Source organism: Balearica regulorum, chromosome 10 (assembly GCF_011004875.1).
Source record: "Balearica regulorum gibbericeps isolate bBalReg1 chromosome 10, bBalReg1.pri, whole genome shotgun sequence".
NCBI lineage: Eukaryota > Metazoa > Chordata > Aves > Gruiformes > Gruidae > Balearica > Balearica regulorum.
In genome coordinates, this window is record NC_046193.1 from 17,748,865 (window position 1) to 17,775,326 (window position 26,462).

The 26,462-nt window shown below is 43.8% G+C and overlaps 1 protein-coding gene across 4 annotated transcripts in view; it reads left to right on the forward strand.

Moving 5' to 3' along the window:
- Window positions 1-5,805, forward strand: part of LOC104635531 (monocarboxylate transporter 2) — a 46,842-nt gene extending 41,037 nt beyond the window's left edge. For all 4 annotated transcript variants that reach the window (XM_075762393.1, XM_075762392.1, XM_075762394.1 and 1 more), the window contains one exon: window positions 1,211-5,805. In XM_075762393.1, the coding sequence (XP_075618508.1) occupies window positions 1,211-1,503 (293 nt within the window). In that variant the 3' untranslated portion in view covers window positions 1,504-5,805. The remainder of the gene's footprint in view (window positions 1-1,210) is intronic.
- The last annotated feature ends 20,657 nt before the right edge of the window (window positions 5,806-26,462 follow it).

Sequence of the window (26,462 nt, forward strand, 5' to 3'; positions counted from 1 at the left end):
TGGTTGATGTTTCACCAGTAACATGAAAAACACAGTGCATTGAAAATGGTGTACCAAGACATCTAGGAACGATTCAGGAAGAACCATTGACCAAAACCAGTTAAAAACTATTATTTTTGTGATCAAGAAATCTATTTGGTGGCCATAAAATCCCTTGTTAGTGTAATGCTGCGGGATAATTAATCATCAGCTTTTCAACATTAGGGGTCAGTCAGAAAGTAATTAAAGGTCCCTTTGTTTAAGGAGGAGAACATATTCCAAAAAGTCACAGAGCAAATGGATGATGGGCCAGTTTCAAGGAGGACTATCTGTACTGTGAAGGCCGGGTTAGGAGTGGGTCTTACTTTAATTAGGATTTGGGATGTTAAGAATGGTCTGTGTTGCACCAGTAAATGGGAATTAATGCTCAAGATCATAATCCCAATAAGATTTGCATTACATTTTGACATAATGGAGAACACTGACATTTCAATTAAGCCGTCTCCCTTCAATTACTCTGTAAGTCCGTAGCAGAGGCATTAACCTTTTAGAGGAACCTGCCACATTTGTCTTGGCATTGAAATTATCTGACATTGACAGCATCATCTTTGCTTTCCCTGGAACTAATGTTTTCCAGTTCCACGCAGTGCCCTTTCATCTTTAGATCACGAGTATAAATGCAGAAAGGGCAGCTGTGACCAAAAGCTGAGTCCCCTGTACTGCTGGTGAATGACCCATGGTGGAATAAATTGGAGGGTCTTTGTCAAGAGTCTGAGATGAGACCCAGTGGCCAGGTGCCATCTCACAAAGGTCTTCCTGAAAGCTGACACTTTTGTTGGCAGCCTGGGGACTACCAAATCAAACAGACATCCTTGTAGCTGATCACTGGAGTCAATGGAAAGACTGTTTACCGACTCTGTGATCAGAGGGCTTAGTTTCCACATGGAAAAAATAGGTGTACCTAAAAAGTCCAGATTTTGCAATGTAGGTTCTCTGTCCCCTTCTACTTAACTGTACAAATTATTGGTAGTATTACCTATAAAAACATTACCTACCCACAGGCTAAATAGTGGAACACATGTGATCAGAGTATTTGTGGAAGAGAACAGAGAATGTCTTATTTTATCCTAAAGCCACAAGGGTGTCCCTTTATATTTAGGATCTGAAAACACAATATTCTTGCCTTCATCTCTGGGTTTGTTTTTGTTTTTTTTTAATATATGTTTTACAGGAACTCTTATCGATACCTTTGGGGACTATAAATATATGTTCATTAAATGTGGAGCTGTGATGGTCCTGGCAGGAACCTTCCTGTTCATCATGAATTATTATAATTATCGTATGCTTGCCAAGGAGGAGAAGGAAAGAAAGGCAAAAGAAGAGGATCCTAAATCTGTAAGGACAGAAAACGAAGGCAGAAATAACTGGAACAAAGAAACTGCACAGGATGGGCCTGAGCTGGAACCTTTGAGAGAGGAACAAGAAGGACTAAAGAAGGAAGTGAATGGCACAAATTTAGTTTAAATGTGTTCTCATGGGCTGAACGGGAACATACTTCTGGGTTGCTTAAGTGAACACCAGCTGTGAAATCACATTAGATTTTTAAATTTTGCTCTATGCTCTGCCATGTGCATCCTCTTTGTTGTAGGAGAAGACTACACCAGAAACAAGTCTAGTTTCTTATAAAGTGCTGGGACACAGTGCAGTATTCATTTGCATACCAAAAGTCCTGCAACATTTTTCTTTAGCTATTTCCCATTTCCCAGAGTGGCTGAGCAAGGGTGTAACTGACACCCCACTTTTATTCCCTGTACTACAGTTCTACTCAGTGAAAAGGCCAGCGGCCATCAGAGTCAATGCAGAGCCCTTCCAGCAGCCTGAACGGGCTTTGCATTGAGTACTGTGGTGGCTGGATCTTCTCACCATGCGGTGAAAACGCTTTGACTCTTTGACTGCAGCGTCAGAATCATCCCAGGGATTTGGTGCTGCCTTCCACTGGCAGCTGCACTGTGACTTGCACCTCTGTCTCACGGAAATGTAACATAGACCTTACACTTCTCTTAAATACAACATGAGAGAGTGGCTTGGACAGAACAAGGGCAGTACCTGCCTGTGTGTGAAGCAGCAGCAAGGCAGCCTGTCCTTCTGGCCGGAGCATGCTAGGAAGGAACTAACATGGGGTGACTCATCATGGCTTGACCAGGGACATTTAGCAAAATGCCTTGAGAAAGGTGATGTTACGCAGGGGGCCAGCACAAGGCTGACATGCTACAGGAGTCCTTCCATGTCCTTTGTCTGTGTGGGGCAGAAATCTAGTCTTCAAGGGCTTAAACTCTGATCTACATTTGAACAGTACAAGTTCTTTAAAATTTTTCCCTAGGAGGTTACATAGCCCTTATTACCCAATATCTGAGTGCCTTACTGTTTTTAGCATGCTTTTTCTTTACAACACCCTGGTGAGACAGTGAGCGTTGTTACTATTAATTAATTGGACAAATGAAGAACTGAAGCACAGAGGAGCTATGGGCATCATTGCATCAGTGAATAAAGCTTAGGCATGCCAGACCTGAAGCGTGATCCACTGCCCTGAGTTGGGTGCCTCAGCCACCTATTTGAAGGAAAACATCGGCAGCAGCTGAGGAGGGGAGGTGAAAGCCTCCCCGCTGAGCACAGGCATCCCCCTGCTAGAAAATAGGAAATACCATGGATGGCCATGCATTAAACCACAGCCCTCTCTGCAGTGCAGCCTGCTTGTTTTGTGCTTCATATGACTCAGGATTAATGATTTTAAACACTTAGAACTGTGACCTTGTGACATATTTTTTTGACCTGGTTAGGTTGCATCCGTGCTGGAGGGAATCCAAACATAGGGGCCCCCCACCTTGTTTGGGCCGGGTTAGGCACCTCCCTGTTGCTAGCACTGCAATATCCGGTGGCCTCGTGCCATCCTGTTGCATGAAATAAAGTTTCCCCAGGTCAGTGATGCAGAGCTGGAGCTCAGGCCACATAGGACCCTCTTACCCGGTGGTGATAATTTTGAGCTAAGAAGATCTGGACTCTGACAGCAAGCACTGACGTATTTTACAATAAGCAGCTGTTGCCCAAGAGCAAGGATGCTGAGCATGGCATCATGCAGGTGAATCATCAGCCTTTTGTAGATTTAGCTTCAAGTGACTTTTGAGGTAGATCACCCAAATCCAAAGCTAACACCAGTCTGCAGGCTAGGTCTCCTCTTTCTTTGCTTCAGTGGCAACCTTATGTGATCAGATAAAGTCTATTTTCATGACTTTGTCACTGAAGAACTGTATTTAATTATAATTTTTGTACACACTATGATGAATGGCTTGTAAAAATACTTTCATAAATACACTATACTCTTAAATTTAGATCACTCAGATCTTCTTGTAAAAAAACTTTTTCTGTGAAATCTTTTGTTCCACTAAAGAATAATGGTCTTTGGCCATTGACTTCAATAGGACTTAAATTTTATCCTTGTGTAGTATCTTGCATTTTCTCTGAAAAACAAAATCTATGCAATATACTTAAGCTTTTGTTGTGGTGGTTTTAATATTCTTTATTTCTGTAAAATATATATCTATGGTATTTCAGTAAAAAAGGCATTGATAGAAGGTTGTGAACATTTTCCAGTATGCCTCCTGGAAGCTTTAGTATACTTAATAAAACTCTTTTAAAAAAATGAAATGAGTTTACATTTGCCCATTGTGATCTGTAGGGTGATGCTGCCTTTCTAGTCAGTAAGGAATTTATCCTCATACGGTTTCTAGTCTTGGCTCCGTGTACGTGGTAGTACAACTCTTGGTCATAGCCTCTTACTCCAGGACCACCACCGAGAGCTCCTTGCCACACAGTTTCTTTAGTGTTTTTAGTGATCCGGGCTAGTCTGACTCACACCTCCACTTGCCTGGCCCATAATGAGTCTGAAAGCAGCTGAGAATGATCTGGCAAGATCTGACAAGATGATTTTCATACCTTCCCACCAAGTTGTATCAATTAATTCTGGGAACAATGACCCAGCTCCTCAGCTGTCCTTACTGCAGGAGCTGCTGCTGAGGCTCTTTGTCTAGCAGAAACCCAAAGCATGCTTTTTAGATCATAAAACTTTGTTAATACAGATAACTTTTTCAATAAAAAGGCTTTTTGTTCAGCTATCTATGAAAATCCTCTGGAAGAGGTACACCTTTGTTAACCTGTCCCCGAGGGCAAAAAATGCTACATTGGATAAGTAGTTCTTTATGACTTCAGGAGTCTTCTACCATTAAGCAGCTACTTCATTTAACCTACTCAAGCCTCCTGTCACAGAAAGAGATAATTTAAGATTATGTCACTATTTCTATCACGTAGGAAGCCAGACTATTTTAATACCATTTTGGCTGTTATGGCTGGTTGTCAGGGGTGGGTGGGCGGCCTCTCCCCTGCTACCTGGCCTCCTGTCCCTGCTGTGGGTTCAAACCACAACATCTCACTAATCAATCCAGCAAAGCAATGCCAAATAACTCTCGAATTTTAAGCATGTGAGTAGCCCTAGAAACGCTTTGCTGAATCGAATCCTGTGAATTTAACACCTTGTAGGCTCAAGCTGTAATCCAGGCCTGGAAAACTCTAAAATTTTCTGAAGAACATTTTTAGTTATTAAAAATGACTGCTGCAATAGGAAATATCCATTAGAGAAGGCTCTCGTGAAGGAGTAGAAGCTGCCTGTGCATCTAATTTAGTGATTTGTGTGGCAAATTGAACACAATATTCATATTTACATGCATGCTTAAGTCTGGAAATCACCTGTGTAGGAAAGTCAAGAGGTGTGAGTGTTGTACCATAAACGTATGTACTAGGCACATGGGCCGTATCTGGGATATCAGATGTGCAAGGATGATTACTGACAGTTTCATTGGAGTGCAATTATTAGACATGGTTTATATTGCATTAGCTTGTGACCTTATTAGAAGCAAATACCGATTGTTTCCAGGATTGCCTGAACTTCTACAAGAGCCTGACTTTGATGCTGAACCATCATTCCCAACAACCACAAAAGAAGCCAACAGACCAAGCAGCAACACCGCACTCCCTGCAGCCTGGTCCTGCTGGTGAGGCACAAGTGGAGTTTGATGGCGTGGTGTGACAAGTACCATGGACTGGATTTAGATATATCCCATGTACTCCTTTCTTATTTATAGTTCCCGTCACCTTTTCCCTCCCTATCTTTAGGTCTCCAAATTTAAAGGCATTGAAGAGGAATGTATTTCAACACTTACTCTGAAGTGGCAAAATTTGTACACCTGCCTACATCCCTTTTTAACAGAATGATAAAGCAGTGACTGTGCCACATGCTGGCATGCCACATTACTAGACGGGGACATTTTCTGCCATCATGCATTGTGCCAGATGCTGCTTTACCACGCATAGCATTGCCTTGGCCTGGGAAAGGAGCAACACGGACTGCCGGAGAGCAGGGCTGATGAGCAAGGCTGGCAGACACATCTCTGCAAGGTCAGCCGTAGATTTCATCACAAAGAAGAGCTTTAGTGCTTTTTATTTTATACCGCTAATGAAAATCTTCTTCAGTGAGGTGATAGCCAAGAGGCTGCCAGTACCCAGCACTTAAGGAACAGAGTGTAAAACCAGGCTGTCTTGTTAAACGAGCGCAGGAGGCGGCAGTGTTCAGGTTTGTAACCATCACCGGCGTGTATTTATGCTGCTCTGGGCAGTCCTCCACATTCGGCGCACAGAGGAGCTCATGGCGGTAAAGGGGGAGGATGTTCATTGCCAATTTGTGCAGCAATAGAGCAAAATACAATTGGCTTCCTTTTAATAAAAGAATGAACCATGTCCAGAAAGTGCAAAACACATGAGAGGACCAGAGAGGTCTGGAACCATGACTGAGTAGAGGTAATTTGGTGGTAACTGTGTTCAAAACAAGCAAACAAACAAAAAAAAAGAAGTGCCAACCTATATATTTGAAATATGCAATCATTTTAGACAACACAAGAGATTATTCAGAAGGACAGTTCCTGTGGCAGCTGATGCCAAATTTATTTGGCTGTGTTCAGAAAACACCTCGTAGACAATACAGGTGGATTCAGATTACATTGAGGAATGAATTTAAAAGACAACTTTCGTGCCCTCTGCAGTGACAGTGACATTGACTATTTAGACTTATCATCAGAACTGCGTGAGGGTGTTTTGATGAGTGACATCCATAACTGTCAGCAGAGCTTCCCATAATGGCAGTGCAGCTCAGAAATGAAGACTCGATTTGCCGTCTGCTTTGGCACTCACTGAAGTATTGCTATGCTTCGGTTTGCATTTGAAGAGAGGCTCTTTTACATTCTGACACCAAAAAATGAACATGTATAGCTAAATGGGATTTTCTGTGTCACCACGGGCAAGACCCTGCTATCACAGGGGTGATAATTCCTGTTAAAAACGTAGACCCCATTGTCCTGCAGAGCCAAGCACCTATCAAGGTTTGACCCTGCCATGACATTTGTGCCTACAACTTTGGTGTGTCTGCGGAGGGCGAATCTCCACATGTTCAACAGTGCGGGTGTCTAGAGGGTTAGACGATCACAATCCTACATGGCTTGAGACACTCAAGCCCTTAGCCCATTAATCAAACAGTTAGGATATTTATGCAAGGGAAAATGATACATCCTATCCCTCCAAAAAGGCATACATTTGGATGATATTAAAAAAAAACCCACCTTTTTTTTAATGTTTATATGTTACTACTTTCTGAAACATACTCTACGTCTCCTCAACTTTAGTATTATTGATGAATTTAGACTGAAAATGCTTCCTCTAATGACTTTCCTTTCTTTTCTCTTTTTAAACCACTTTATTCAGACACACTAACTACAATGGCCTTGGCTGTCATATCATGCTGTTCCTATACTTTTAAAAGCACGTTTTCCCCCTATTCCAACATTTTTGAAACACTACAAAGTCATTAAAGAGCTGTAGATCATATTTTAGTCAGAAATTCAAGATGCAATTTTGCTGGACAGCCTGAGAAACCTATTACAGTGCAAGCCAGATGGGGAAAGCTTCGGAGGAGCAACACCATGCCTCTTGCAGCAGGGACCAGGCAGCTCATGGCGAGTCTAGCACAGGCACTGAGGATTGTACGCTCTAAATAAAACAGTCCCAGTGTTCAAAAAATGCATTTACATCTTGATTTCTCTGAATTCACAGGTAACTCAGTGACAGATATTTGGCCATAAGTGTCCATGGCTGTCCCCATCGGCTTTCTTTTGTAAACTGAACGCTGCAAAGGACCCTCTCTTCAGAGGCTTATTAAAATCACACCAGAAGCTTGCTTTTAGCTGAATCAGTGTTTCCCAGCCAATGCTGTGGCAAAGGCTAGAGGCAGTTCCAGCAGCCCAGCATATAGTTTAAAGCCTTTTGGTGAATGCAGCTCAGTTTTATGTCTTACCCAGGAGATTTTAAGAGGGGTAAAAACGAAGTATGTCTATTGCTACAAAGGCAGCTAAGAGGTATCTCATGCTGGAAAGGATGGAGGTGTCCCTCAATGCATGCACAGGACAGAGTCCTGCACTTTGCCCGTAGGAGCCAAACTCTGTATCTACTTCAAACTATCTGACAGTCCTAATGGTGCAAACATCTCAGCTGGTACTGCCCATCATCCCAACACGATCACCTCCGAATGGTCCATTTTTCCCTACCAAGTCCCCAGCCCATGAATTTGTAATTTTTGAAACCAGACTAAATCCACGGGAAGAGAAACACAAAGAAGGACTGGCTCCCTGTAGGCTTTCCAGAGCTTTTTAGACTTCTGTCTGCTCAGCGCAAAGGTGTCCCACCGAAATGTGTCACATGAAGAAACTCCCACCTTCTGCAGGAACATGGATGTTTTGGGTAGGCACCAAATGAGAATGTGCTTCTATGCTTTCCTAGTCAAAGCCATCGGCTTCTGAGGAGGGGAGGATGTCCATTCACCAAAGACATCAGCTTCAAGGTCTAACTCTGACTAAACTCAGACACATCGGATTCCTTATGTATCCCGAATTCCCTTTGATGTGCAAAGCAAAGCCGTTCAGTGCTTGCTGCTAGTGACAGATGAACTGGTACAACTGAAATGAAATAGGGACAAGCACTTCCCTTGTACTGCAGAGCTTGGCATTCCCTTCCTGGACAGATGAGATTCTTAAGTAGTTTTTAATCAGTATGTAATCAGCCCCAGCCATTAGTTATGCCATCTGATCACAAAACACAACTCCAGAGAGAGATCCTGAGGATATCTAGCAGGATCCATGCATTATTAAGTGAAACAACCGCAGACTCTACCTGTTACCCGTTAATACTATGTATAATAAGTGCTTGTTGAGCAAACTTGCCAAGTCTAATTATTCTCCCAGCAGACTACGGGGTTTTTTTGGTACTTCTGCAAGTCTAATGGAAACTAAAGCAGCCTGCTCCTGCAGCAGCAGAGTGAGGAAGGAAATCTCTCTGATGTGCTTCAGACGTCCGAGGTAGTCCCTACCATGCGTGCACATGCATACACTCATACCCCAACCTCGCTCCAACAGATCAGAGGGAAAATCCACAAGCCTTGCACACAGGGGCTGCATTCCCCAGCGATGTGATGTCAGGACTGATGTGTTAGAAGACTGCGCGTCACTCAAATCTGGTGGCAAAGAAAGAGCCTCAAAGCATCTTTGATGGTGCCAGGTTGCTCCCAGCCAGGTGCCAGTCACAATGTGAAGTGACAAGGGAGCTTCTTTCAAGCCTGACTTCCAACCCGAGACTACAGCTGGGGACTCAGGAGGCAACACAACTTGCTTTCCATGACTGGGGTCTCCTCTCTGCTCTTCCAGCAAGGAAAATCCATGTAATAGTTTGTTCCCAGCTCATGATCTGGGACATGATGTATGATGATTCATATTTCTTATTCCTTTGGACTTATTCTTCTGAGATCTCTTAGCATTACTCCCAAAAGTCAATTTAACACTGAGATTGTGGGTATTTATGTGGAAAGATTTTTGAGCACACATGATCCTTTATTAGATTATGTGATCTCCAGAAAGTCTGTCAAGAGTCTGTCAGACAACAGTGCTAGTGGGTTGATATTGGGAAGATGAATGAGTCTTCATGTCTCATCTAAGAAGTTAATAAAGATTAATTAACACCAGAAACTAAAGCTCCCTGCTGCTCAAAGGGTGAGCTACAGCCATGTGGGGCTTCTCCTGCACAGCGTGCAAACATGTCATCTGTATGACGATATTTAAACAGAGAACTACAAGGAGGAACCATCACCTTTCCAAAGATAAACCTCCATTTGGAGACCTCCGTCAATGGATTGGCTTAGAAAATCCCAAACATCCAGAAGGCTGGTGTCCTTCTCACTAAGCTCCATGTTTTGGAAAACAGCCTGACTGTTTGGGTTTATCTTTTTTTCTTTTCCTTTTGGTTAGCAAACCATTGCCAAACTATTTTTTTTTAACTAAGCAGATCATGCATGCAGTGGCTAGAGATATATTGAATTCATTTACCTGGAAGATATTTGTCCTCTGACTTACCTGTTACAGATATCCTTCAAAATACAGTGTTGTATAGTACATTCCAGTATGAAACATGAGGGACATTTATATCATGATTTCGGCTTTCAGCTAGAGAAGGTAGTAATTGCACACTATATAAATAGAAGTCCAATGAAGCAGCTTTGTAACTACAGTGTAACTAAGCTGTAGCTAATTTACTTGTATTCTGAAGTGTATCTGAAGTTAGTAATTAGGGCCAGTGCATGATGAAACACTAGCAATACACTTACCTTCACACAGTGTATTATTTTTCACTCGTATCTATCATGAACTTAGATATTTTCCAGGGATTAATGATAGGCTGTGAAAAGTTGATAGCCTGAAGTTCAGCAGAGAGCCATTAAACCGGCCTGGTCATTAATCCCTAGAAAATACCCTGCACCAAGGTTGTTATAAGGTGAATATGGAAAATAACTTTCCATACATGTTGACTTTTGTCTTAGCTATTCTGTCTTTGACAGTGTGTAGAAACAACACACATGCAAGTGACTCCCTCCCCCTTGTATTCAGATGTGCTTATGTTAAAGAGGATGAATCCTCCCTAAGTTCACCTTTGTACATCACTGAGGAAGACCCTGAATAGACAGCTTGTATTCCAGTAAGTCTGTCTTAGCCACAGTTGTCTGGCAATGTCTGGAGGTTAATTTCAGACTGAACCTCCATTTTCTGAAATGTGTAATTCCAGCTTCTCCGAACTCAGAAACAACACTGGCGGCCAAGTAAAAATATCCATTACTGGGGGAATATGTAAAAACACTGTTTCATCAGTCATCCTGCTCACATGATTCCCTCCCAGAACTGAGGGTGGTAATGAAAGTAATTTAACATACATCTATAATTAATTTACTACATTCTTCCTGCTGATGGCAATCATCTTACCTAGGAAAGTTCATGAAATTGATCTTAATGCATAAAAATAGAGATGGAAAAGTGTTAAAGGTAGCTAAATGTGGTTTACTTCTAAGCATGTAAGCAGTTAAGCACTGTTTGGAGAAATTTTGGGGGGCTCATTTAGCAGAAGCCATTACCTGTGAGAAACGATGGCAAGCACACGAGCTGAGCAGGGCTTTCCCCAGGACACGGGTAGTTTGCGGACACGGATGAGAGCAGTAGGTCTTCACTCCTGGAGGTGCTCCCATTTTGCACAATGTGAACAGAAATGTGAGTGTCAGTTCAAAGAGGCTTTGCAGAAGGGGACAAAGCTGCTGACAGCTAGAGGTAGCACCAGGGACACGAACTGCACCAGCTCATGGCTGTTACTGTAGTGCCATTTTAAGCCACAAGCCCAGCTCCCCAGCCTCCAGTCGGAAAGAGACCTCTGGCCAATGTGCAGAACATCCAGATGTGCAGACGTGTCTGGGCACGTTGTGCACCGCACACACACTTATCTGTGCATACATTGCACACAGAGATCAGACACCATATGCATGTGACAGAGAATCTATGTGTGTGCAGGCTGTTTCTAAGTCTTCCTAGTGACTTAAAAGCATCCCGGGGGTTGCTCAGATGTCCCTGGGTCCTTGTCTATTGGCCATTGTCATTTCACCAGCTGTGGCTTTTCTGCACATCCATGAGTCCCACACTCAGCTGGGCTGGTGGCTCCTGCCCTCCCAGTGTCTCTACACTACAACTTGGTACTGTCAGGCCGAGAGGAACTCACACACTTATCTACAGACCATATTCTGCACTTCCCAGAGACCTTACTTTAAAATGCAGGTCATGACATCATAACTTTAATATGAGCTGGAAAACTAGAAAAGCAGAAGCCCATAACAAAGAATACTTCAATGCTATTGTAGCAGCAATATAAATATGTATATAAATAAGTAAGAAGGCTTTTAAGTGTGTCTTCCATCCCTGTGACCTCCAAACGAGGGAGTACAATAGCCTTACATGGATGGGGGCAGAGGAAGAAGAGCCACCACTCCCTTTGATGCCCCCTTCAAGGTGGAGCACCGCCTGTCCTGCCTGCACTGCGAAGCAGGAAGGAAACCCTGCATGGCAAACATCAGTCCTCGTCTGGAAGAGCCCCAGACAGCATGGAAGTAGGGAAACTCCTCCGTTCCTCTACATCTGCTTGTGCCCACCAAATGGACACTTGGCAGTGCCATCTCTGCAGCCAGGGCTGCTTGTTGCAAGTGTGGCCAGGCGAGGAGGATTCCTCGGCAAGGCTCAGCAAGAGCTCTACAGGCTGCTTCCTCCAAGTGCAAAGCTGTTGATTGGCTTCTCCTTAACACCAGAAAGAGCAGGATGTGTCAGGCCCATGCTGCCGGAGAGGGAGACATGAATCAGCCTAAGGATCTGTACCAACGGCAGCGGGTTGCTGCAGGACTTTTATTGCCTGTTGGCTGTCACACAGCTCCTCATCAAAGGGCAACAAATGCTTTCAGTGCTGGCTGCCGGAGCCATGAGAGGGACAGCCGGTGGCAAAAGGTAAAAAATGGCTCTGAAGCCAGCAAATAGCATTCAGAGTTGCTTTTGAAATGCTGGGGCATAAGCCCTGAATACCTGCCTTTCATAGTGCCCCCATGGCAGGAGCCTGGGAAAGTGTCTGCCCCACCAAAACCCAAACTTCTCTCCAAGGAGCTACAGGAAAGGTGTCAAAATTGGGGACGCTTCCTCTGCACAGGTTTGTGGTCCCAGTTCATACCGGCGCAAGCATTACTATTTGCAGTGCCCTCCCAGGAGAACCCAGCCCAGCCCTGACCAACTCATGGCATGAACTACTACATTGTGCAAGACCTACACACCTTCCTTCCTTCAGCCCCAAAGTGACATTAAAACCAAAAAAAGCCCTGTAGTAAATCCTTTCATTATTGACATTAAGGAAATTTCAGGACACAGGCATCACATGGAGACCTGCCCTGGCTCGGGGATGGATGGGACTTGGACTCGCCACCCCTCTCTTCAGGAACAAGCTCTCTTTCTTCCCAGAAGCAGTCGTCACTAGTGAGGCATTGCTGCAAGGGACAGCCCTGCTTTTGCCAAAAAGGAGAGATTTCAGCACAGCAAAAAAAAAAGGTTCCCTGGGCTGGAAGCACACCCGCGGAGTAAAGCTCTTTCTCCAGCCAAAATACGGACATTGACTATGGCAGCACAGTGCAAGCCACTGTCCCTGCCCGAGCTCCACTGCCGACTGAGAGATGCCCTAAGCCATGTTAATTCCGGAGATTTTCAAATGTGTGGAACATCAGAGGGACTGTACTGACCTAAGAAAGGGGATCTTAGTGGTGCTGTTGGTGGGAGGAGAATTAGACCAGTGTTGGACACTTAAAAACTAAACCCACTCTTTCAATAAATTCCTATATCCTTCAGCTTGGCTCCTTCCCACCATGTTATGGTTATGTGCTGATTAGATATTTCTGTCTTTCCATGAAGTGGCTGTGGTTTTGGTGACAATATTATTAGTTGTTGTTATCAGATGCCCGGCCGGGGAGTAGGTCATGGGGTGTTAGCTGCTGTACGGGCAGAATGAAAAACACTTGGGATGGGCAGGATGTGATACACAAAGCATCCTTGAATGAAATGTGCTGGATCAATTTGAAGTAGTCTTAATTATATCTTCTTTAATTAAGGAAAGGTAATATTTTATCTGGAAAACAAATCGACTGTTTCAAAGAACAGCGATGGATGAAATAATTTTCTGAAGTTTGTAGGCTTTTCTCTCTAGACTTACGTAATGTTCATCAGCAAACGTCATTAAGCAACGACTGCTAACAGACCATACAGAATTATACAGCAGTGCTTTCTGTTTTATCAGCTAATAAAAGAAAGCCCTTAGATTAAGGATGTGTGAGCATATATAATCACATAAGTGACGTTCTGAATGTGTGGTTTCTGTTCCAGTGACTTGTCAGCATTATGTAGAACGCAAACACATATAGTGACTGAAAAAGCAATAGTATCATCACTATTAGTCTGGCAGCTAGAAAACAAATTAGTGGGTTTAGGTGGTACAGCGCAACCTAGAAGGAAATGACTGCTGACAAATCCAATATTATATAGACCTTCAGAGTACTCAGTACTCATAATTTTTGTCTATTTTGAAATGTAGTTTTGGATTCTTTTTTTCCTCCTGGTTCCTATGAGTGGTCGCTAGAAGGTGGCTGATTTTCCCAACTGCCCTTCCAGAGACTCTGAGAAACCAGAAAATGTGAACCAGGCACTAATTGACTGTTGCACATTTGAGCAAAAACTGCTGCTTTGCTGTCTGGCTGATGGCACGAGTGTGTGCCTTGCTTAGTGGGAAGTTGCATTTTCCTATTGGAGAGGAACCATCCTTTTTTCTTCCAAAGAAATAATGTCTTTTTCTTCCTTCTTGTTAATAGCACTGCAAATATGATGCATGAAAGGCCATCACTTTTTTTTTTTTTTTTTGTTAAAACTAGGAAGAAAACTATTTGAAACAAATGAAAAATACTTCATGTCTGGCTTTACCTCTCCTTTTTCCACCTTCTCTCCTTCTGACAATCATAGGAGGACAAGATTAGACACCACAGAGAAAGTAAAAAGAAACCGAGTATTCAACAGAGAATAAAAAAAGAAACAACTGCTTTGAACTAGAATCTAAAAAATTCCAGAAAGATCTAAAAATCAATGTTTTCCTTTTTTTATCTGAGCAATTCTTGTTAAGAAGCCCAGTAGAGGAGAAAGAGCTCTGTGCCGCTCCAAGAGACACAGTAGTGCTGCTACAGAAACGGCTTCTTAGCGAGAGAAAATACATTCTGCTATGTTAAAGGTGAAACCCCCCCCCCCAAAAAAAATCTGGGCAAATTTTCACCCTGCTGTGGGTCGCGGTGCTGGGAATGACACCCCCGCACGATAACCCTCCCCTCCAAAAAGCAGAGGGGTGGGAGCACTCGGAGCAGCCGGCAGCAGCTGCTTTGCCCGCAGCCGCTAGAGATCAGCCTTGCCCTGCTCTTGGGCTCCGCACTAAAACCCTTTGGTTGCCTTTGGCTCGCTCAGTCCCCGCCCGACCTTTGGCTTTTCACATCCGACTTTTTTTTTTTTTTTTTTTGCTTTTAAATGTGTATGTCCTTCCCAGTGCATTTTCAGATTCCCCTGTGCTTTTCCCCATCACCTTCAACTTGGGTGTCATTAATTAGCCGACGGCATGATAGAGAGATACATTTTCTTGCAGAGAAATTTCTCTGCAGCCAAAATGCAGAACTCCCTCTCTTTCCCAAGACTGTTTGCTTTGTTTTAGCTGGTTTTTATACTACACTCTTACAATATTTTGAGTTTTGTGCCCCCCCCCCCCCCGCCCCAACTCCCATCTGCTGTCAGATGACTCTTTTAGTGACATTTTCATGCCTTAGATACATGTAAATCTGGGAGGGGCAATAAAAACAGACAAAGGAAAAGGGTATTTTTGCTTTTCTATAAGGGCACTCCCAACTCGCTGCCTCATCTCAGAGACTGGAGGCAGTGGGAAGCATGACAAGCCCAGCAGTACCCTATATGCTTGGGGCAGGGCTGGTGGGCATCTATCCTGCCCCGTGCCCACACCAGTTCACTTACGTACTGGGGATACTGGGGGCAGTGATATTGTGCTGCTCAATAACCAAAGTGGCAAAGCAGTGTGCAGTGCCCCTCCGTAAGGAGCAACTCAGCAGATGCTTCCCCTGGAGCAGAGCTCTTCCAGCTCCTGCTTAGTGCATGCTTAAGCTTAATGCGGCAATTAAGTTCGTCGTTTCCCTGTTTCGGATATTTCAGAACTTCTCTGATCATCTCTCATTTTGTGCCTCAGAAATATATTGAACATGATGTGCCAATGTAACCAGCCGTGACAAATTGTCACGTAGATGTGGGAAGTACGTGGAATACAAAAGGATGCAAAATGTCAGGAACTTGGCTTCAACTTAATTTGTGTTACAGGACCTCAGTTGTAAGTTTGATTCAGGTAGAACCATGTTCACCCTCAGGATTTGTTCCAGTGCTTTACCAAATAGCTGGGAATTTCCTCCTAAATGAAGAGCACCAGCTCTAATGTGCATGTCTGTGTGTGCACATATTTATGTTCATATGTGCATCTCACATGATATGCACATGTTTGAGGGGCATGCCTCACTATTAGAGTGAAATAGTTAATCTGCACTAAATATTTTTACTTAATCAGAGTCTCTTCTGGAAAAATGTATAGCAGTTCTCACTATGCCACACTGTGAAAACCTACTTATGGGTTGGTTTAAACTGATAAGACTGCTCTCCTGATTCTCCAGCTAAAATGAACAAAGCAGTGTGACTGTGTGGTACGCTGAGGACAGATGTGGGCTCAGCCTCCTCCGACTCTGAGCTGGCCAGATGTGGCAGCCCCCACCTGAGGTCACTGCTCCTCTGGAAACGATGATGTGCAAATAGCTGAATGGGTGAATTTGAAAGCCACACTCTTCAGGTGCTGGGAACTTTCCTCCTCCTGCTCATCTCTGGGAAATGAATTCAGAAAGCACAGGAAGATGGCCAAAATTAATTTATGAATTCTGCAGAGCTTTTAGTGCTCACAGTTTTCTAGAGCTGACAGTGTATACGATCAAATGACCATGTTTTCGTACTCGGACAGTTATCAGCTGGCCAGAAATTCAGATTCTGGCACCTCTACTTCATCTTGAAAGCCTAAGATGCTAATATCCACCCATTAGACTTGTGAGGAAGGCTCTTTGAAAAGCCAAAAGTGACAGCATGTGTCTGCTGGGTGATGGAAACCAGATCAAAAGAGGAGCCAGCCATTATGGAGGAACCATAAGCCACTCACCCAAAATGATCCCTGCAAATGGGAACGTGTGCTTGAGAGTCAGAGACAGAGTGGGAGGAGAGAAAGCTGAGCAAAGAGGGAACGGTGCAAGAAGTGTCAGTCCAAAATAACCTTCATGGCTGCCCAGACTGAGAGCTTTTTTTCTGCTTTCACACATGGTATGTGGGCACATGTTATTCTAATGCATTCATTCAGTGTCACCAAAATCCTCATGACTGCAGGGGACAAGAATGGGCCCAGCATTATAATATCCATTCCTGTATGCACACACGTACAGAGGATTGTACAAGAAACATGGCAATATCTGAGAACCTAATCTCTTTTGAAGAGAGAAAATAACCAGGAAACACCGGAGTGAGTCCCAAAAGAGATGTCACTGCATTTAATGTGCATTTATGCAGCTATTTAGAGGCAAACGAGAAACAGTGATTATGTATAGAATAAAATGGAACAACAAATTGAGATTGTTTTAGCTTCCGCTCTATCTGATTAGCCAGGAAGAACAACAGACTGATATGTTCTGAACAAACAAAAATACGCTAAGCCTAAATGCTCTGGTCCTGGGGGGATTAATTTTTATTTACTGCATGAAACAAAGAGGGAGAACAAAAGAGATTTGTTTCGAATCAGCTGGGAGGCTTGGCAGCCCAAGCCGAGCTGGTCCTTCTGTGCACCTACGTGCTGCTGAAGTTAACGGGACTTCTCGGTACCACTTCTCTGCTCCTTGGCTGAGAAGTCCTCAGTTAATTGTAGCACCAACGGCACCTTTGCAAGTCAGTCCTGGCCATCAGTGGGCATCGTGGCATGGGACAGGGCTGCAGCACAAGGTACTCCTCTCCTAAACATATTTAGCAGCAGAGTATTACATTGAATAGCTGAACCTGATGCCTCAGGGTCCCCTGGCTCAGATGTCTGCTCAGTGCTGTGAGACACGAGCCAGATGCTGAGAGAATGAAAACCCATTACGGATATAGCCGGACAGAGTGGAAAGCGGTGATTTATGGGGCCAGCCAGCCATCCTTCCAAACCCTGCGCACAGCTATCAGGACCAGTGAATCCCTGAGACGGCTGGTATGATCACGACACAAGATGTAACTGGGGAGACTTCGAGGAGCCAGGTTTTAAAGAAGGAAGCAAATTGTAATTGTGCATGAGCTCCTCACTTAGGTGACATCTCAGAAAGACTGAAGTCACCAACCCGTAGCTTTGCTCTTGTAGAGCCCTGACAGGCGCATAAAAGCAATGTGCTTGGGTTGAACAGGAGCCACTGGATGAGCTCTTTGGAGTTGCATGATTTCATTCATCTACTTGTAGCACATACCATGGGATCACAACTCACTAATGGGCATCATTGCTCCGTGCACCAGGTGATGTTATACATTACAAAGGCTTAGGTACTACATTGCAAGGGTAACATGTCTTGGATAAGTGACAGAGTGGCTGGAATAACTAGTTACCATTAGTGGTAAAGGTGAATGTTTAGTAGCTTTTTCACACAGCAAATAAAATCCTACACCAACAAAGCCCTCATGACCTAGGCAATAAGTAACACTACCGGAGCAGGCAATAAGACTGCATGGAACAAGTATTTTGTGTACATGCAGCCATCGAACAAACCTTTCATACAACTGAAGAGGTCAAGCTAAATCTTGTTTACGTCTTGCTCTCTCGTAGGGCCATGCTGGTGTGGGCACCCGTCAGGGCGCAACGCAATACAGCAGCAAGACATTCAATTAATTCATCACCGCCGGCCATTGGAGCCCTGCTCCCTCCCTGCTCTGTGGGATGACGGTGGTGCTGTGCATGAGATAGGAAGCCTGAGAATACCCCAAAAGCTGCAAAAAACCTGAAATATGGCTTATAAGGGACAGATTTTGTTCTCTCTCATCAAAATACAGGACACCAAGTGCTTCACTCTATTAGCCTATTCCTGTCTCCTTAAATGTTTTAATAATATTCTTTACATTTCTCAATTATCTTTTATGTGGAATGAGAAAGTGAGGTTTCCCCACAGAACATGTTGCGCTAGAAATACCATTACAGATGTACTTAAGAAACGGTCGAATAAACACACTGATGCAGAATAAGAACTGTTCCTACTTAGAGTCAATGGTATGATTTTCAACTTGCAAAAAGATTGCATCAAATGTAAAGAAAGGTCAGCAGCATAATTCTTTGTTCCTTTCCCCAAAAAGGCACGATTCATCAGGAAAAAAATCCATGGTTTCTGCAAACACACTTTAGCAAATTTCTAAATGAAGAATGGCAATAGTTTTACAAAGCCTGGCATGGAAAAGGTCATTTATGGAAAGGAGAGCCAGTAATGCAAAACCTGAGTGAAACAGAAGCGACTTAATAAAGTATGTCAGAAAGGACTGTTCAGCTGTGATAATAACAAGGCTTCTGCATTTTATTATTTTTTTAGCTTATTTTCACAAGCCACTGAGGTTCACACAATCATACTCCATGTACCTCTATGTGTCTATGTCTGTTCTCCCCAAGTAATTTTTGAATCCATGGAGCTGTCTGCATCAAATTTGAAAGGGAATGGCCGTTTCAAAGGCACCTGAGATCCTCTGGCTGTCATGAAAACAGGCACTGCTATCCCCACAAGTGGAAAGGCTGCGACCAGACCTCATCCTCACTCAGCCATGAAAGAGTCCACATGGGGAAAGATGTTATCAGCACCCCAAATCCAGAAAAATGTTCACCTGGAGTCTGCCCCTTCCTGGCTACCACAAAATCAAACTACAGAGACTACAAAAGTGTAAGAAAACATCTTTTATTAGTCCCACTGCTGAAGGAACTACTCATTCAAAATTCAACTTTTCTGGGAAGTTTTGTAAGGAGAAATCTTTTTACTTCTGACTTTTACTCACAGATCTCAAGGCCACTGCAATTATCTGTTAGACGCTGCTGAAAGCCAGATCTGCAGAGGACACAGCGGGAGAAATACAGGCTGTAAAACCTTTTCTGTAACTTGTGGAGCCCAGGGAGGTGTTTCACCCGTGGAGCTCACAGGGGAGACCAGCCGCAGAGCACGCTGCGGTCCCTCCTCCACCATGAACTCTGGAACCTAGGATGCCCCCATGTGACTGTCCTCACGATGCCTTCAGAAAAACTATGAGATTGTTGTCCTCTATCCTAAAGTTGTGTGGAAGATTTTGAGCTAGATTCTTAATCTCTGTAATGGGGCAAACCTTTGGTAGACCCAAGGGAAATCCTATAATTTACTAAGCTGGGGGTCAGCATATTGTGTCTCTTCTAGGCTCAAGGACCTGGGTAACTCTCGGCAGCTCAAGATATTGCCCTTCATTGGGCACGTGTTGGTCTTTAGACAGGTATGGGACCCTGATTTTGTATGGAGGAAGGATGCTCTAACTTGTGGCTTTGGATGGCTCTGTTCAATTCTTTCTTAAACGACTGTACTTGATGATCTTAGAGGTTTTTTTCCGACCTTAAAGATTCTATGATTCTATGTCACTTAGTGCCCAAGCTTCTCAGCAGATAAACATTTGTATCTCACTTTTATCTGCACTGACACTATTGAAGCTACTCTGCCATTACAGCCAGGCCCTGTGATCACTCAACTTTCCACCACTTGCTGCAATTCAAAATGCAGGGCAAGTTCAAAGCACAGCTGGGGACGCACATATCCCTCCCAGCGAGGTGTGACTTTGTGAGAGTTTGCAGAGGAGGCTGCAGAGGAGAGGTCCTGGCCTCTCTCCCCCTCGCTCTGACTGTCCGTTCTCCATTTCACACTTCACAAGCGCATGAAGTGACCTTCTCAGCTGATGGCTGAGGGTCTCTGCTGTGTGACCCTACATTTCCCCGTGACAACAGGCTTTGGAGTACATGAGAGTTGGATGCTAACAGCTAAGTAACGCAAAGCCTTTACCTAAAGAGCTTCGCTCTCCATTCCCCAGGTCCCAATCTGACACATGGGGATAAATGCATGAAAGACTGAGATATTCAAAGACCGCACCACAAAGCAGAGACAAAACAGGTAGACCAAAGACCTGAAACAATTCCAGCCATACAACAGTATAAATACCAGAGCCATGTATGAGAAAGCCTGTCCTGAGAGACCCTACTTCCAGACTGGAGCTACCCTTTCTATAGGGTGTTGCATTGCCCCGTATAAAAGTTCCCATTCAAGTCAGTGCTAAGTTAGGTTTCATCGATGGGTCAGGATTCATTGTACACTGTGAAGTACAGATGTCCCTAACAAGGTTTCCTTTGACCCAGCCTCAGTGATACCTCACATTGCCCTCCCAGATTTTGGAAGGATGAAGGTAACTATCCTATTCAAGCATCACCATGCTTCTGTGCTGTCCTCTGCAGGTCAGGGGAGAGGGCTGGGAATGTTATTTGAGTGGGTAAGGAGGAGGCTGATTGAGATGCAGCATTTGTAATCCTGATTTAAGGAAATGCCTGTGTTTATCAGGGCATTATACCCTCCATTTATCTGTCATCTCTTCCCTTCTTCAGCCGATCAGTGAGGTTTTACATTGGCCAAATTTGGCAGGCTTCATTTTGTTGTATGTACTTTTTTCTTGTCATCCTCGCAAACAAATGCACATACCACGCACTGACTAGTTTATCTATCTAGCACATACAGACTATCATCTCTTATGAATGCACCAAAAAGGTCAGAGTATTCCGCTTGCATTGCAAATCAGCACCAGTTATGTACTCTGACAGCACCAGATGTCAGCTCCAAAATGAACTGCATCTGTTCAGCCGTACATGAGGAGCAATGCATGCGAGGATGAGACTAGACTCTCGAATGGCTCCTCAGAGCCCGGGCTGTGGACTTGCATTGCAAATGCAGCAACGAGTCCATCTGTAAAGACAGGTTTGGACTTCTCTCCTAGGACTTGTTGCTCTGCTTAAGCTGAGTTGAGAATGACAACTGCAGGTAAAATACAACAGTCAGGCAAAATAACTGACCCTGAGGGCTGGCCTGAGCGTGGAAATTCCCTTTCCTGGCTCTGAGCGACTCAGGTCTGCTCTTATTTTTCCATCAACTGTTTGCTACTCCAAATCCTGCTGCCCACCAGCAGGGTGGTGTTACAGGACACTCCACATTGCATGTACAGCAGCCCCTTGCTGTGCATCTTGGCTGGAGCAGAGAGCTTCTCTGGCAGGCTTTTGGGGCAAGGGAGGCTTTCCAACCTACAGCACAGGTGCCTCATGCTACATCAGTGGGTGGTCAAGTTCAGCTGAAGTTCACAGACTCAGTGCCCATCAACCTCTCCAGTTCAGCTGCTCATCCCCATAGTCCTGCTCCTCCAGAAGGAAGCTGTTTCCAATCAAGCTACTGGAAACACATTTGAAGGACCAGTCCTTACTCATCCACCACTGATAAGCAATCCAGAGGATCTTGGTCCATGGTGAATTTGTACTCAACCAGCTGAAGGGGCACTTGGGCTACCTTGTTACTCGTGTGTGGGAGTCTGGGTTGGTTTTTGCAGCAGAGGAACCTTGTTTACACTGCTTCACTGCCGTTTCAATCAGAGCCTGACCTGACTGTGACTACATTGACGGGAGCAGGGTCAGGGTTTTAGCTGGAGCTATGAAGCTCTGTGCTTTGCCAAGCAGCTCCTCCAATTAAAACTTTTCTAGTATATTTGCAAGCCAAATAATTAGCACCCTTGAGAAATCCACGGCCCTCCACAGTATCCCAACTTCTACATTTACAGTAAATTGCTAGAAAACAGGTAACTGCTACATTCAACAAGCATTTCAGAACAAATACAGCAGCACAAAAAAGGAAACACATTATCTGCTTTAATGTTACTTGTTCGTAAGTATTAAAAACTTCATGCGTTTTAACAGCTGTGACACACCTCCTGCCACCTTTTAGAAGAGGTATGATGTTATAGACTCAAAGTGGTTTCCTGCATCTTGTCAAGTCCTCAAGTAGCATCTTCCTCAAATAGCATCTTCCTCCCAGAGTGCCAGTTTTCACCGATGCCGGGGGAAGAGCTGGTTTGGTAGCGACAGCCGGGGCAGGGCTACTCTCCCTGCCCCAGAGCATCCAGCCTGGAAGGGCTCCTCAAAGTCACACCTTTTGTGCTAATCACACCCCTTGTGAGGCTTGGCACAATATACGCTCACTGAACACGATGAGGATAATTTGGCTTATTTTGTCTGTTTGATTTTTTTAAGATAAGGGCAAGGAAGGTTTTCCTTTCCTCCCTTGCACATTGCACCTGACATGATAAATCTTAGAACAGTAATGAGAACAAGTTAATATGGGACTATATTTTCTCTTCTCATAATGAGCTTTGTCATGGAAATGGATTGATTTTATGTCATACTCTGTTCTCTTTATAATTTTTATGGGTGGAACGAGGTAGCAAAATTTTATCTCTCATAAATTCAATATAAATTTGCCTTAGCCTACGTAACTCCATGTTTATTTTGGCCACCTATTTCACTGCTCCCCTGTTTACACCCCGGGAATGAGGGGAAATGGCCAATCAATCAAGATCTGGAATACTGAAAAGGTCACAGCCATCCGCATGATACCACTGTCCCCTGCAGCATTAGGCATCTCCCAGCTGCTGCATCGCTCCAGATGTGCCTCGCTCTGTTTTCCCTGTAGCTTCCTCAGGCCCTGGAGGAACTGGGGGAAGACAGATCTTACCTAAAGAAAATCCAGGCACAAAGGATGGCAGAGAGAGGTTTCTGCCTCCCCTCCAAACAGAGCAGATGTCCCGTCTGGCACACGGCAAGCAGCGCGCCATGCTGCGAAGAGCAGCAAGTTCATGTACGGCAAAGCTCCCGTCACACTGCTGTTATCCTGTCACTGATATTGTCAGCCCCTCACAGGGAAAACGTTTTAACTATTTACCAGCTTCTTCCAACTGCTTTTCACTGCAGCCGCAAAGCTTGAGACTGTGGATTGATTCTGAATCGTTTCCCCTTGAATGCTGCATGGCTTTGTCCATCCTCTCCAAATTTCTTGTGTACCACTTTTTTTTAATCATCTTTCCCTCCAATTCAACAGCAGCCACTGTGACAGAGAAGCAATTTTCTCCCAGGTACACACAAATAAATGAGGGGCTGAACTTTAGGTATTCCTCCTTGTAGGGCTAAACTAGATACCTGTATATTCATCTGTGCTGGTGTCTCATTGCAGACTAATTGAAACTTGAGAATCCTCCTTTAAAATGGAAGCATGGAAATAAAAAGGGATTTTCACTTTGTGCAGCTAAATATATTAAAAATCAGCTATAATGACTGCAAGTCGGACAGTTATCTTTTGCTGCCCACAAGAGCAGGGCAGCAGGTACAGGTGGCCAGTTGTGTACCACGACAGCCTCAGTGTACACTAGGGAGCTGGACTAGTCCCTATCAGGTAAGGATCTGGCCTCTACAAGTCAAAGTGGATCAATAATTTGGACTTGTAATGAATTGGCACAGTCAGAGGATAGTTCAACTCTGAAAATTGTAACCCTTTGCAGTAAAACTGCATATTCCCATAATAAGAGGCAAAAACATTGCTTAATGGATTTTTGGATGATAACTCTTTTAAATGGGAAGACTGCACAGGAGAAAAATTAAGCAGGGGAATCGCAATTTTGCATTTTATGTGATAAAAACAATGGGGGAATGAAGAGAACATGTGGCTGCTATTTTACAAATTGAGTTGTGAAAGCCAAGCTCCAGCTTTGCTCCCATTAAGGATTAACATCTGGAGATAAGAGTTTAAAATCCAATATTGCCTTGAAAATGATGCACAGACACAGCTTCAAGTTGCTGTCTTGGCTGCATATTAACAGCTCACCAATTTTATACCCCTTGTTTCCCCCTAAATTATTCATCCTGAGCATCCTGCATTATGTTTTCTTTATGTCACGTCACAGCTGGAAAAGGAGAAAGACATCCTGCATGTACAGTAGCTCCTTTTGTCCCTGCTTTCACCAACCAGGCGCAGCACATTTCCGACCTCCTTTGCTTCCCTGCCACGCCAGCGCAGGCAGGTTTGGGGCCCCTCTACCTTCTCACACAGAAGATTTTCATACCTGTCATGTTAAGGTGGGAATAAGAAGCATGCAGGTTTGTACACAAATAGTCGCAGAACACAACGAATCGTGGGTCGTGATCAGCTCAGGAAATCAAGCAAATCAAGCATGCTCCTACTTCAGCTTCTCTCCAACCTGCATCGCTCTTCAAATAAAAGTGACACTCCAACAGAAAACAACATCCCACTTAAACTATGTCAGACTGCTCCACTTGTGCACATCACCCTCATTAACCACTCCCTGCTAAACCACCAGGCAGTTGTTTCTGCTGTCTTGCAGTTATATCCAAGAAGTGCTTCCAAGCATCCATCAGAAAGAGAAATTCAGGACATTCCACCGAGCTCCCACGTGCCCTGCCAGGATACAGACTTACTGTAGGTACTACACAATCGCTTTGCTAAACAGCCCCATCAAACACTGCAGAAATGGAGGGAAAGCTGAGGCACCGACCCAGGGACATGCGTGGGGAACACAGTTGTGGAATGAGAATCTCCCTCTCCCTTACCCTTCAAGATTAACTGTCCTCTATGAGCACTTCAAAACCATCTTGTTAATGAGAGAAGAGATCCACCTGCAGCTGAGAAGGATTTATTTTTGTCTTTACCTTTACTAAAAAAAAATTACTACAGCAAATACTGATTTAAATCACTGGAAGATTTTAAACCTCATTATATAAGGGGAACAAGTACTAGAGAAGGAGAAAAACTATTCCAGCTATTGAACAATGCCAACATACAGACAAATGGGTATAGCTTTCTGAAGGCATGAAGCTTGGAAATTAGAAGTTGGCTTCCATTGAGAAACCAAGAAAGGAGCATATTTAGGTCCTATGATACTAATATTAGCAGGTTTACATCCCTTTTCCTTCCTGTAACTGAATAAACAGCCATTGATACAGAGAATAAGAAATGTGTAATATATAACCAATGCATAAGAAGATTTGACTGTGTGTTACATATTCACAAAAGGACAAGGCAAATAAAGAACTCAAGGTACTCTAAAAAAAATAATCCTTACTTTTGCAGCAAACAGTGTGACAGTTTGTCTCAAAAGTGTTGGGAATAAATGTAATTGTAAATAAGGATTGCTAGGGGCAATGTAAATAGAACAAAAAAACCCCAACCAAGCAGTGATGATTTAACACTGAAATCATAGTCACTCTTGCGGCCATGGGTTCTGAAGTTTGGCAAAGTCGAAACTTAAACAGATGCAAAAACCTTCTAACTCGATGCAAACACAAAGCTGAGGGGTCAGTGCAAGGGTGAAGCCCAGGGGGGGCCGTTCTTTACTAAAATTTGTTTCTAATCCTGGATGAATCCTCACACCCGCTTAAAAAGAAGCAGGGCAGGAAGGTGTGTGCTAAAACCGAAGTCCTAGTTCCAGGACTGTGACAATTTGTTCGGCTGCATGATGTTTAGCATTGAGCACATCAATCAGCTAATTGACAACTAATTGGCTTGTCAGCTCTGTCCTAAGTAGTAGGAGTTGGGAAAAAAGCCACCTGGGAATCAGTGCAAGTTTTTCTGTATGCAAAGCTTTCAGATAAATCATATTTTCTGGGCAGCTAATACGGAATTGTCCACAGAGCTGTTTGGCACAGCTCCATTGCTTAATATAGGGGCTCTGACATATTGTTCACATATGAATGAAGTTATGAAAGCATGCTATGATTTATAGGCACCTTTCAGTTTAGATCTCTGATTCAGCTAGGCTGGGATTTGATTCTTTAGGGAATTTTTCACTGGCATTTGCAAAGCACCCAGACTATGGCAAGTTGTGAAGGACTTAGAAGCTCAGGAAAAATTGTTACTGTACATGCCTAACAGAGCCAGAGCTCTCTGAATAAGGACAATAAGAAATGTTTACCCTGCAAATGCTTTTTCAAATCTTCCTTCAAAAAGTCAGGTTCTTCTGCAGTATTGCTTTGTCATCTTAGCTGTACAGCATGCCTATAAGGAACAAATCAAGGGACAAAACTTAGAGCAAATATGTCTTTCATTTTCTAAACTGGGAAAAATATCTATTGCTGTAAATACATCTGGAAGAGGTAAAGTGATTTGAATATTGTCCTCTTTCCATCACCACCTCCTTGACTTTGCCATCTGTTGGCCAGCCCTTGCT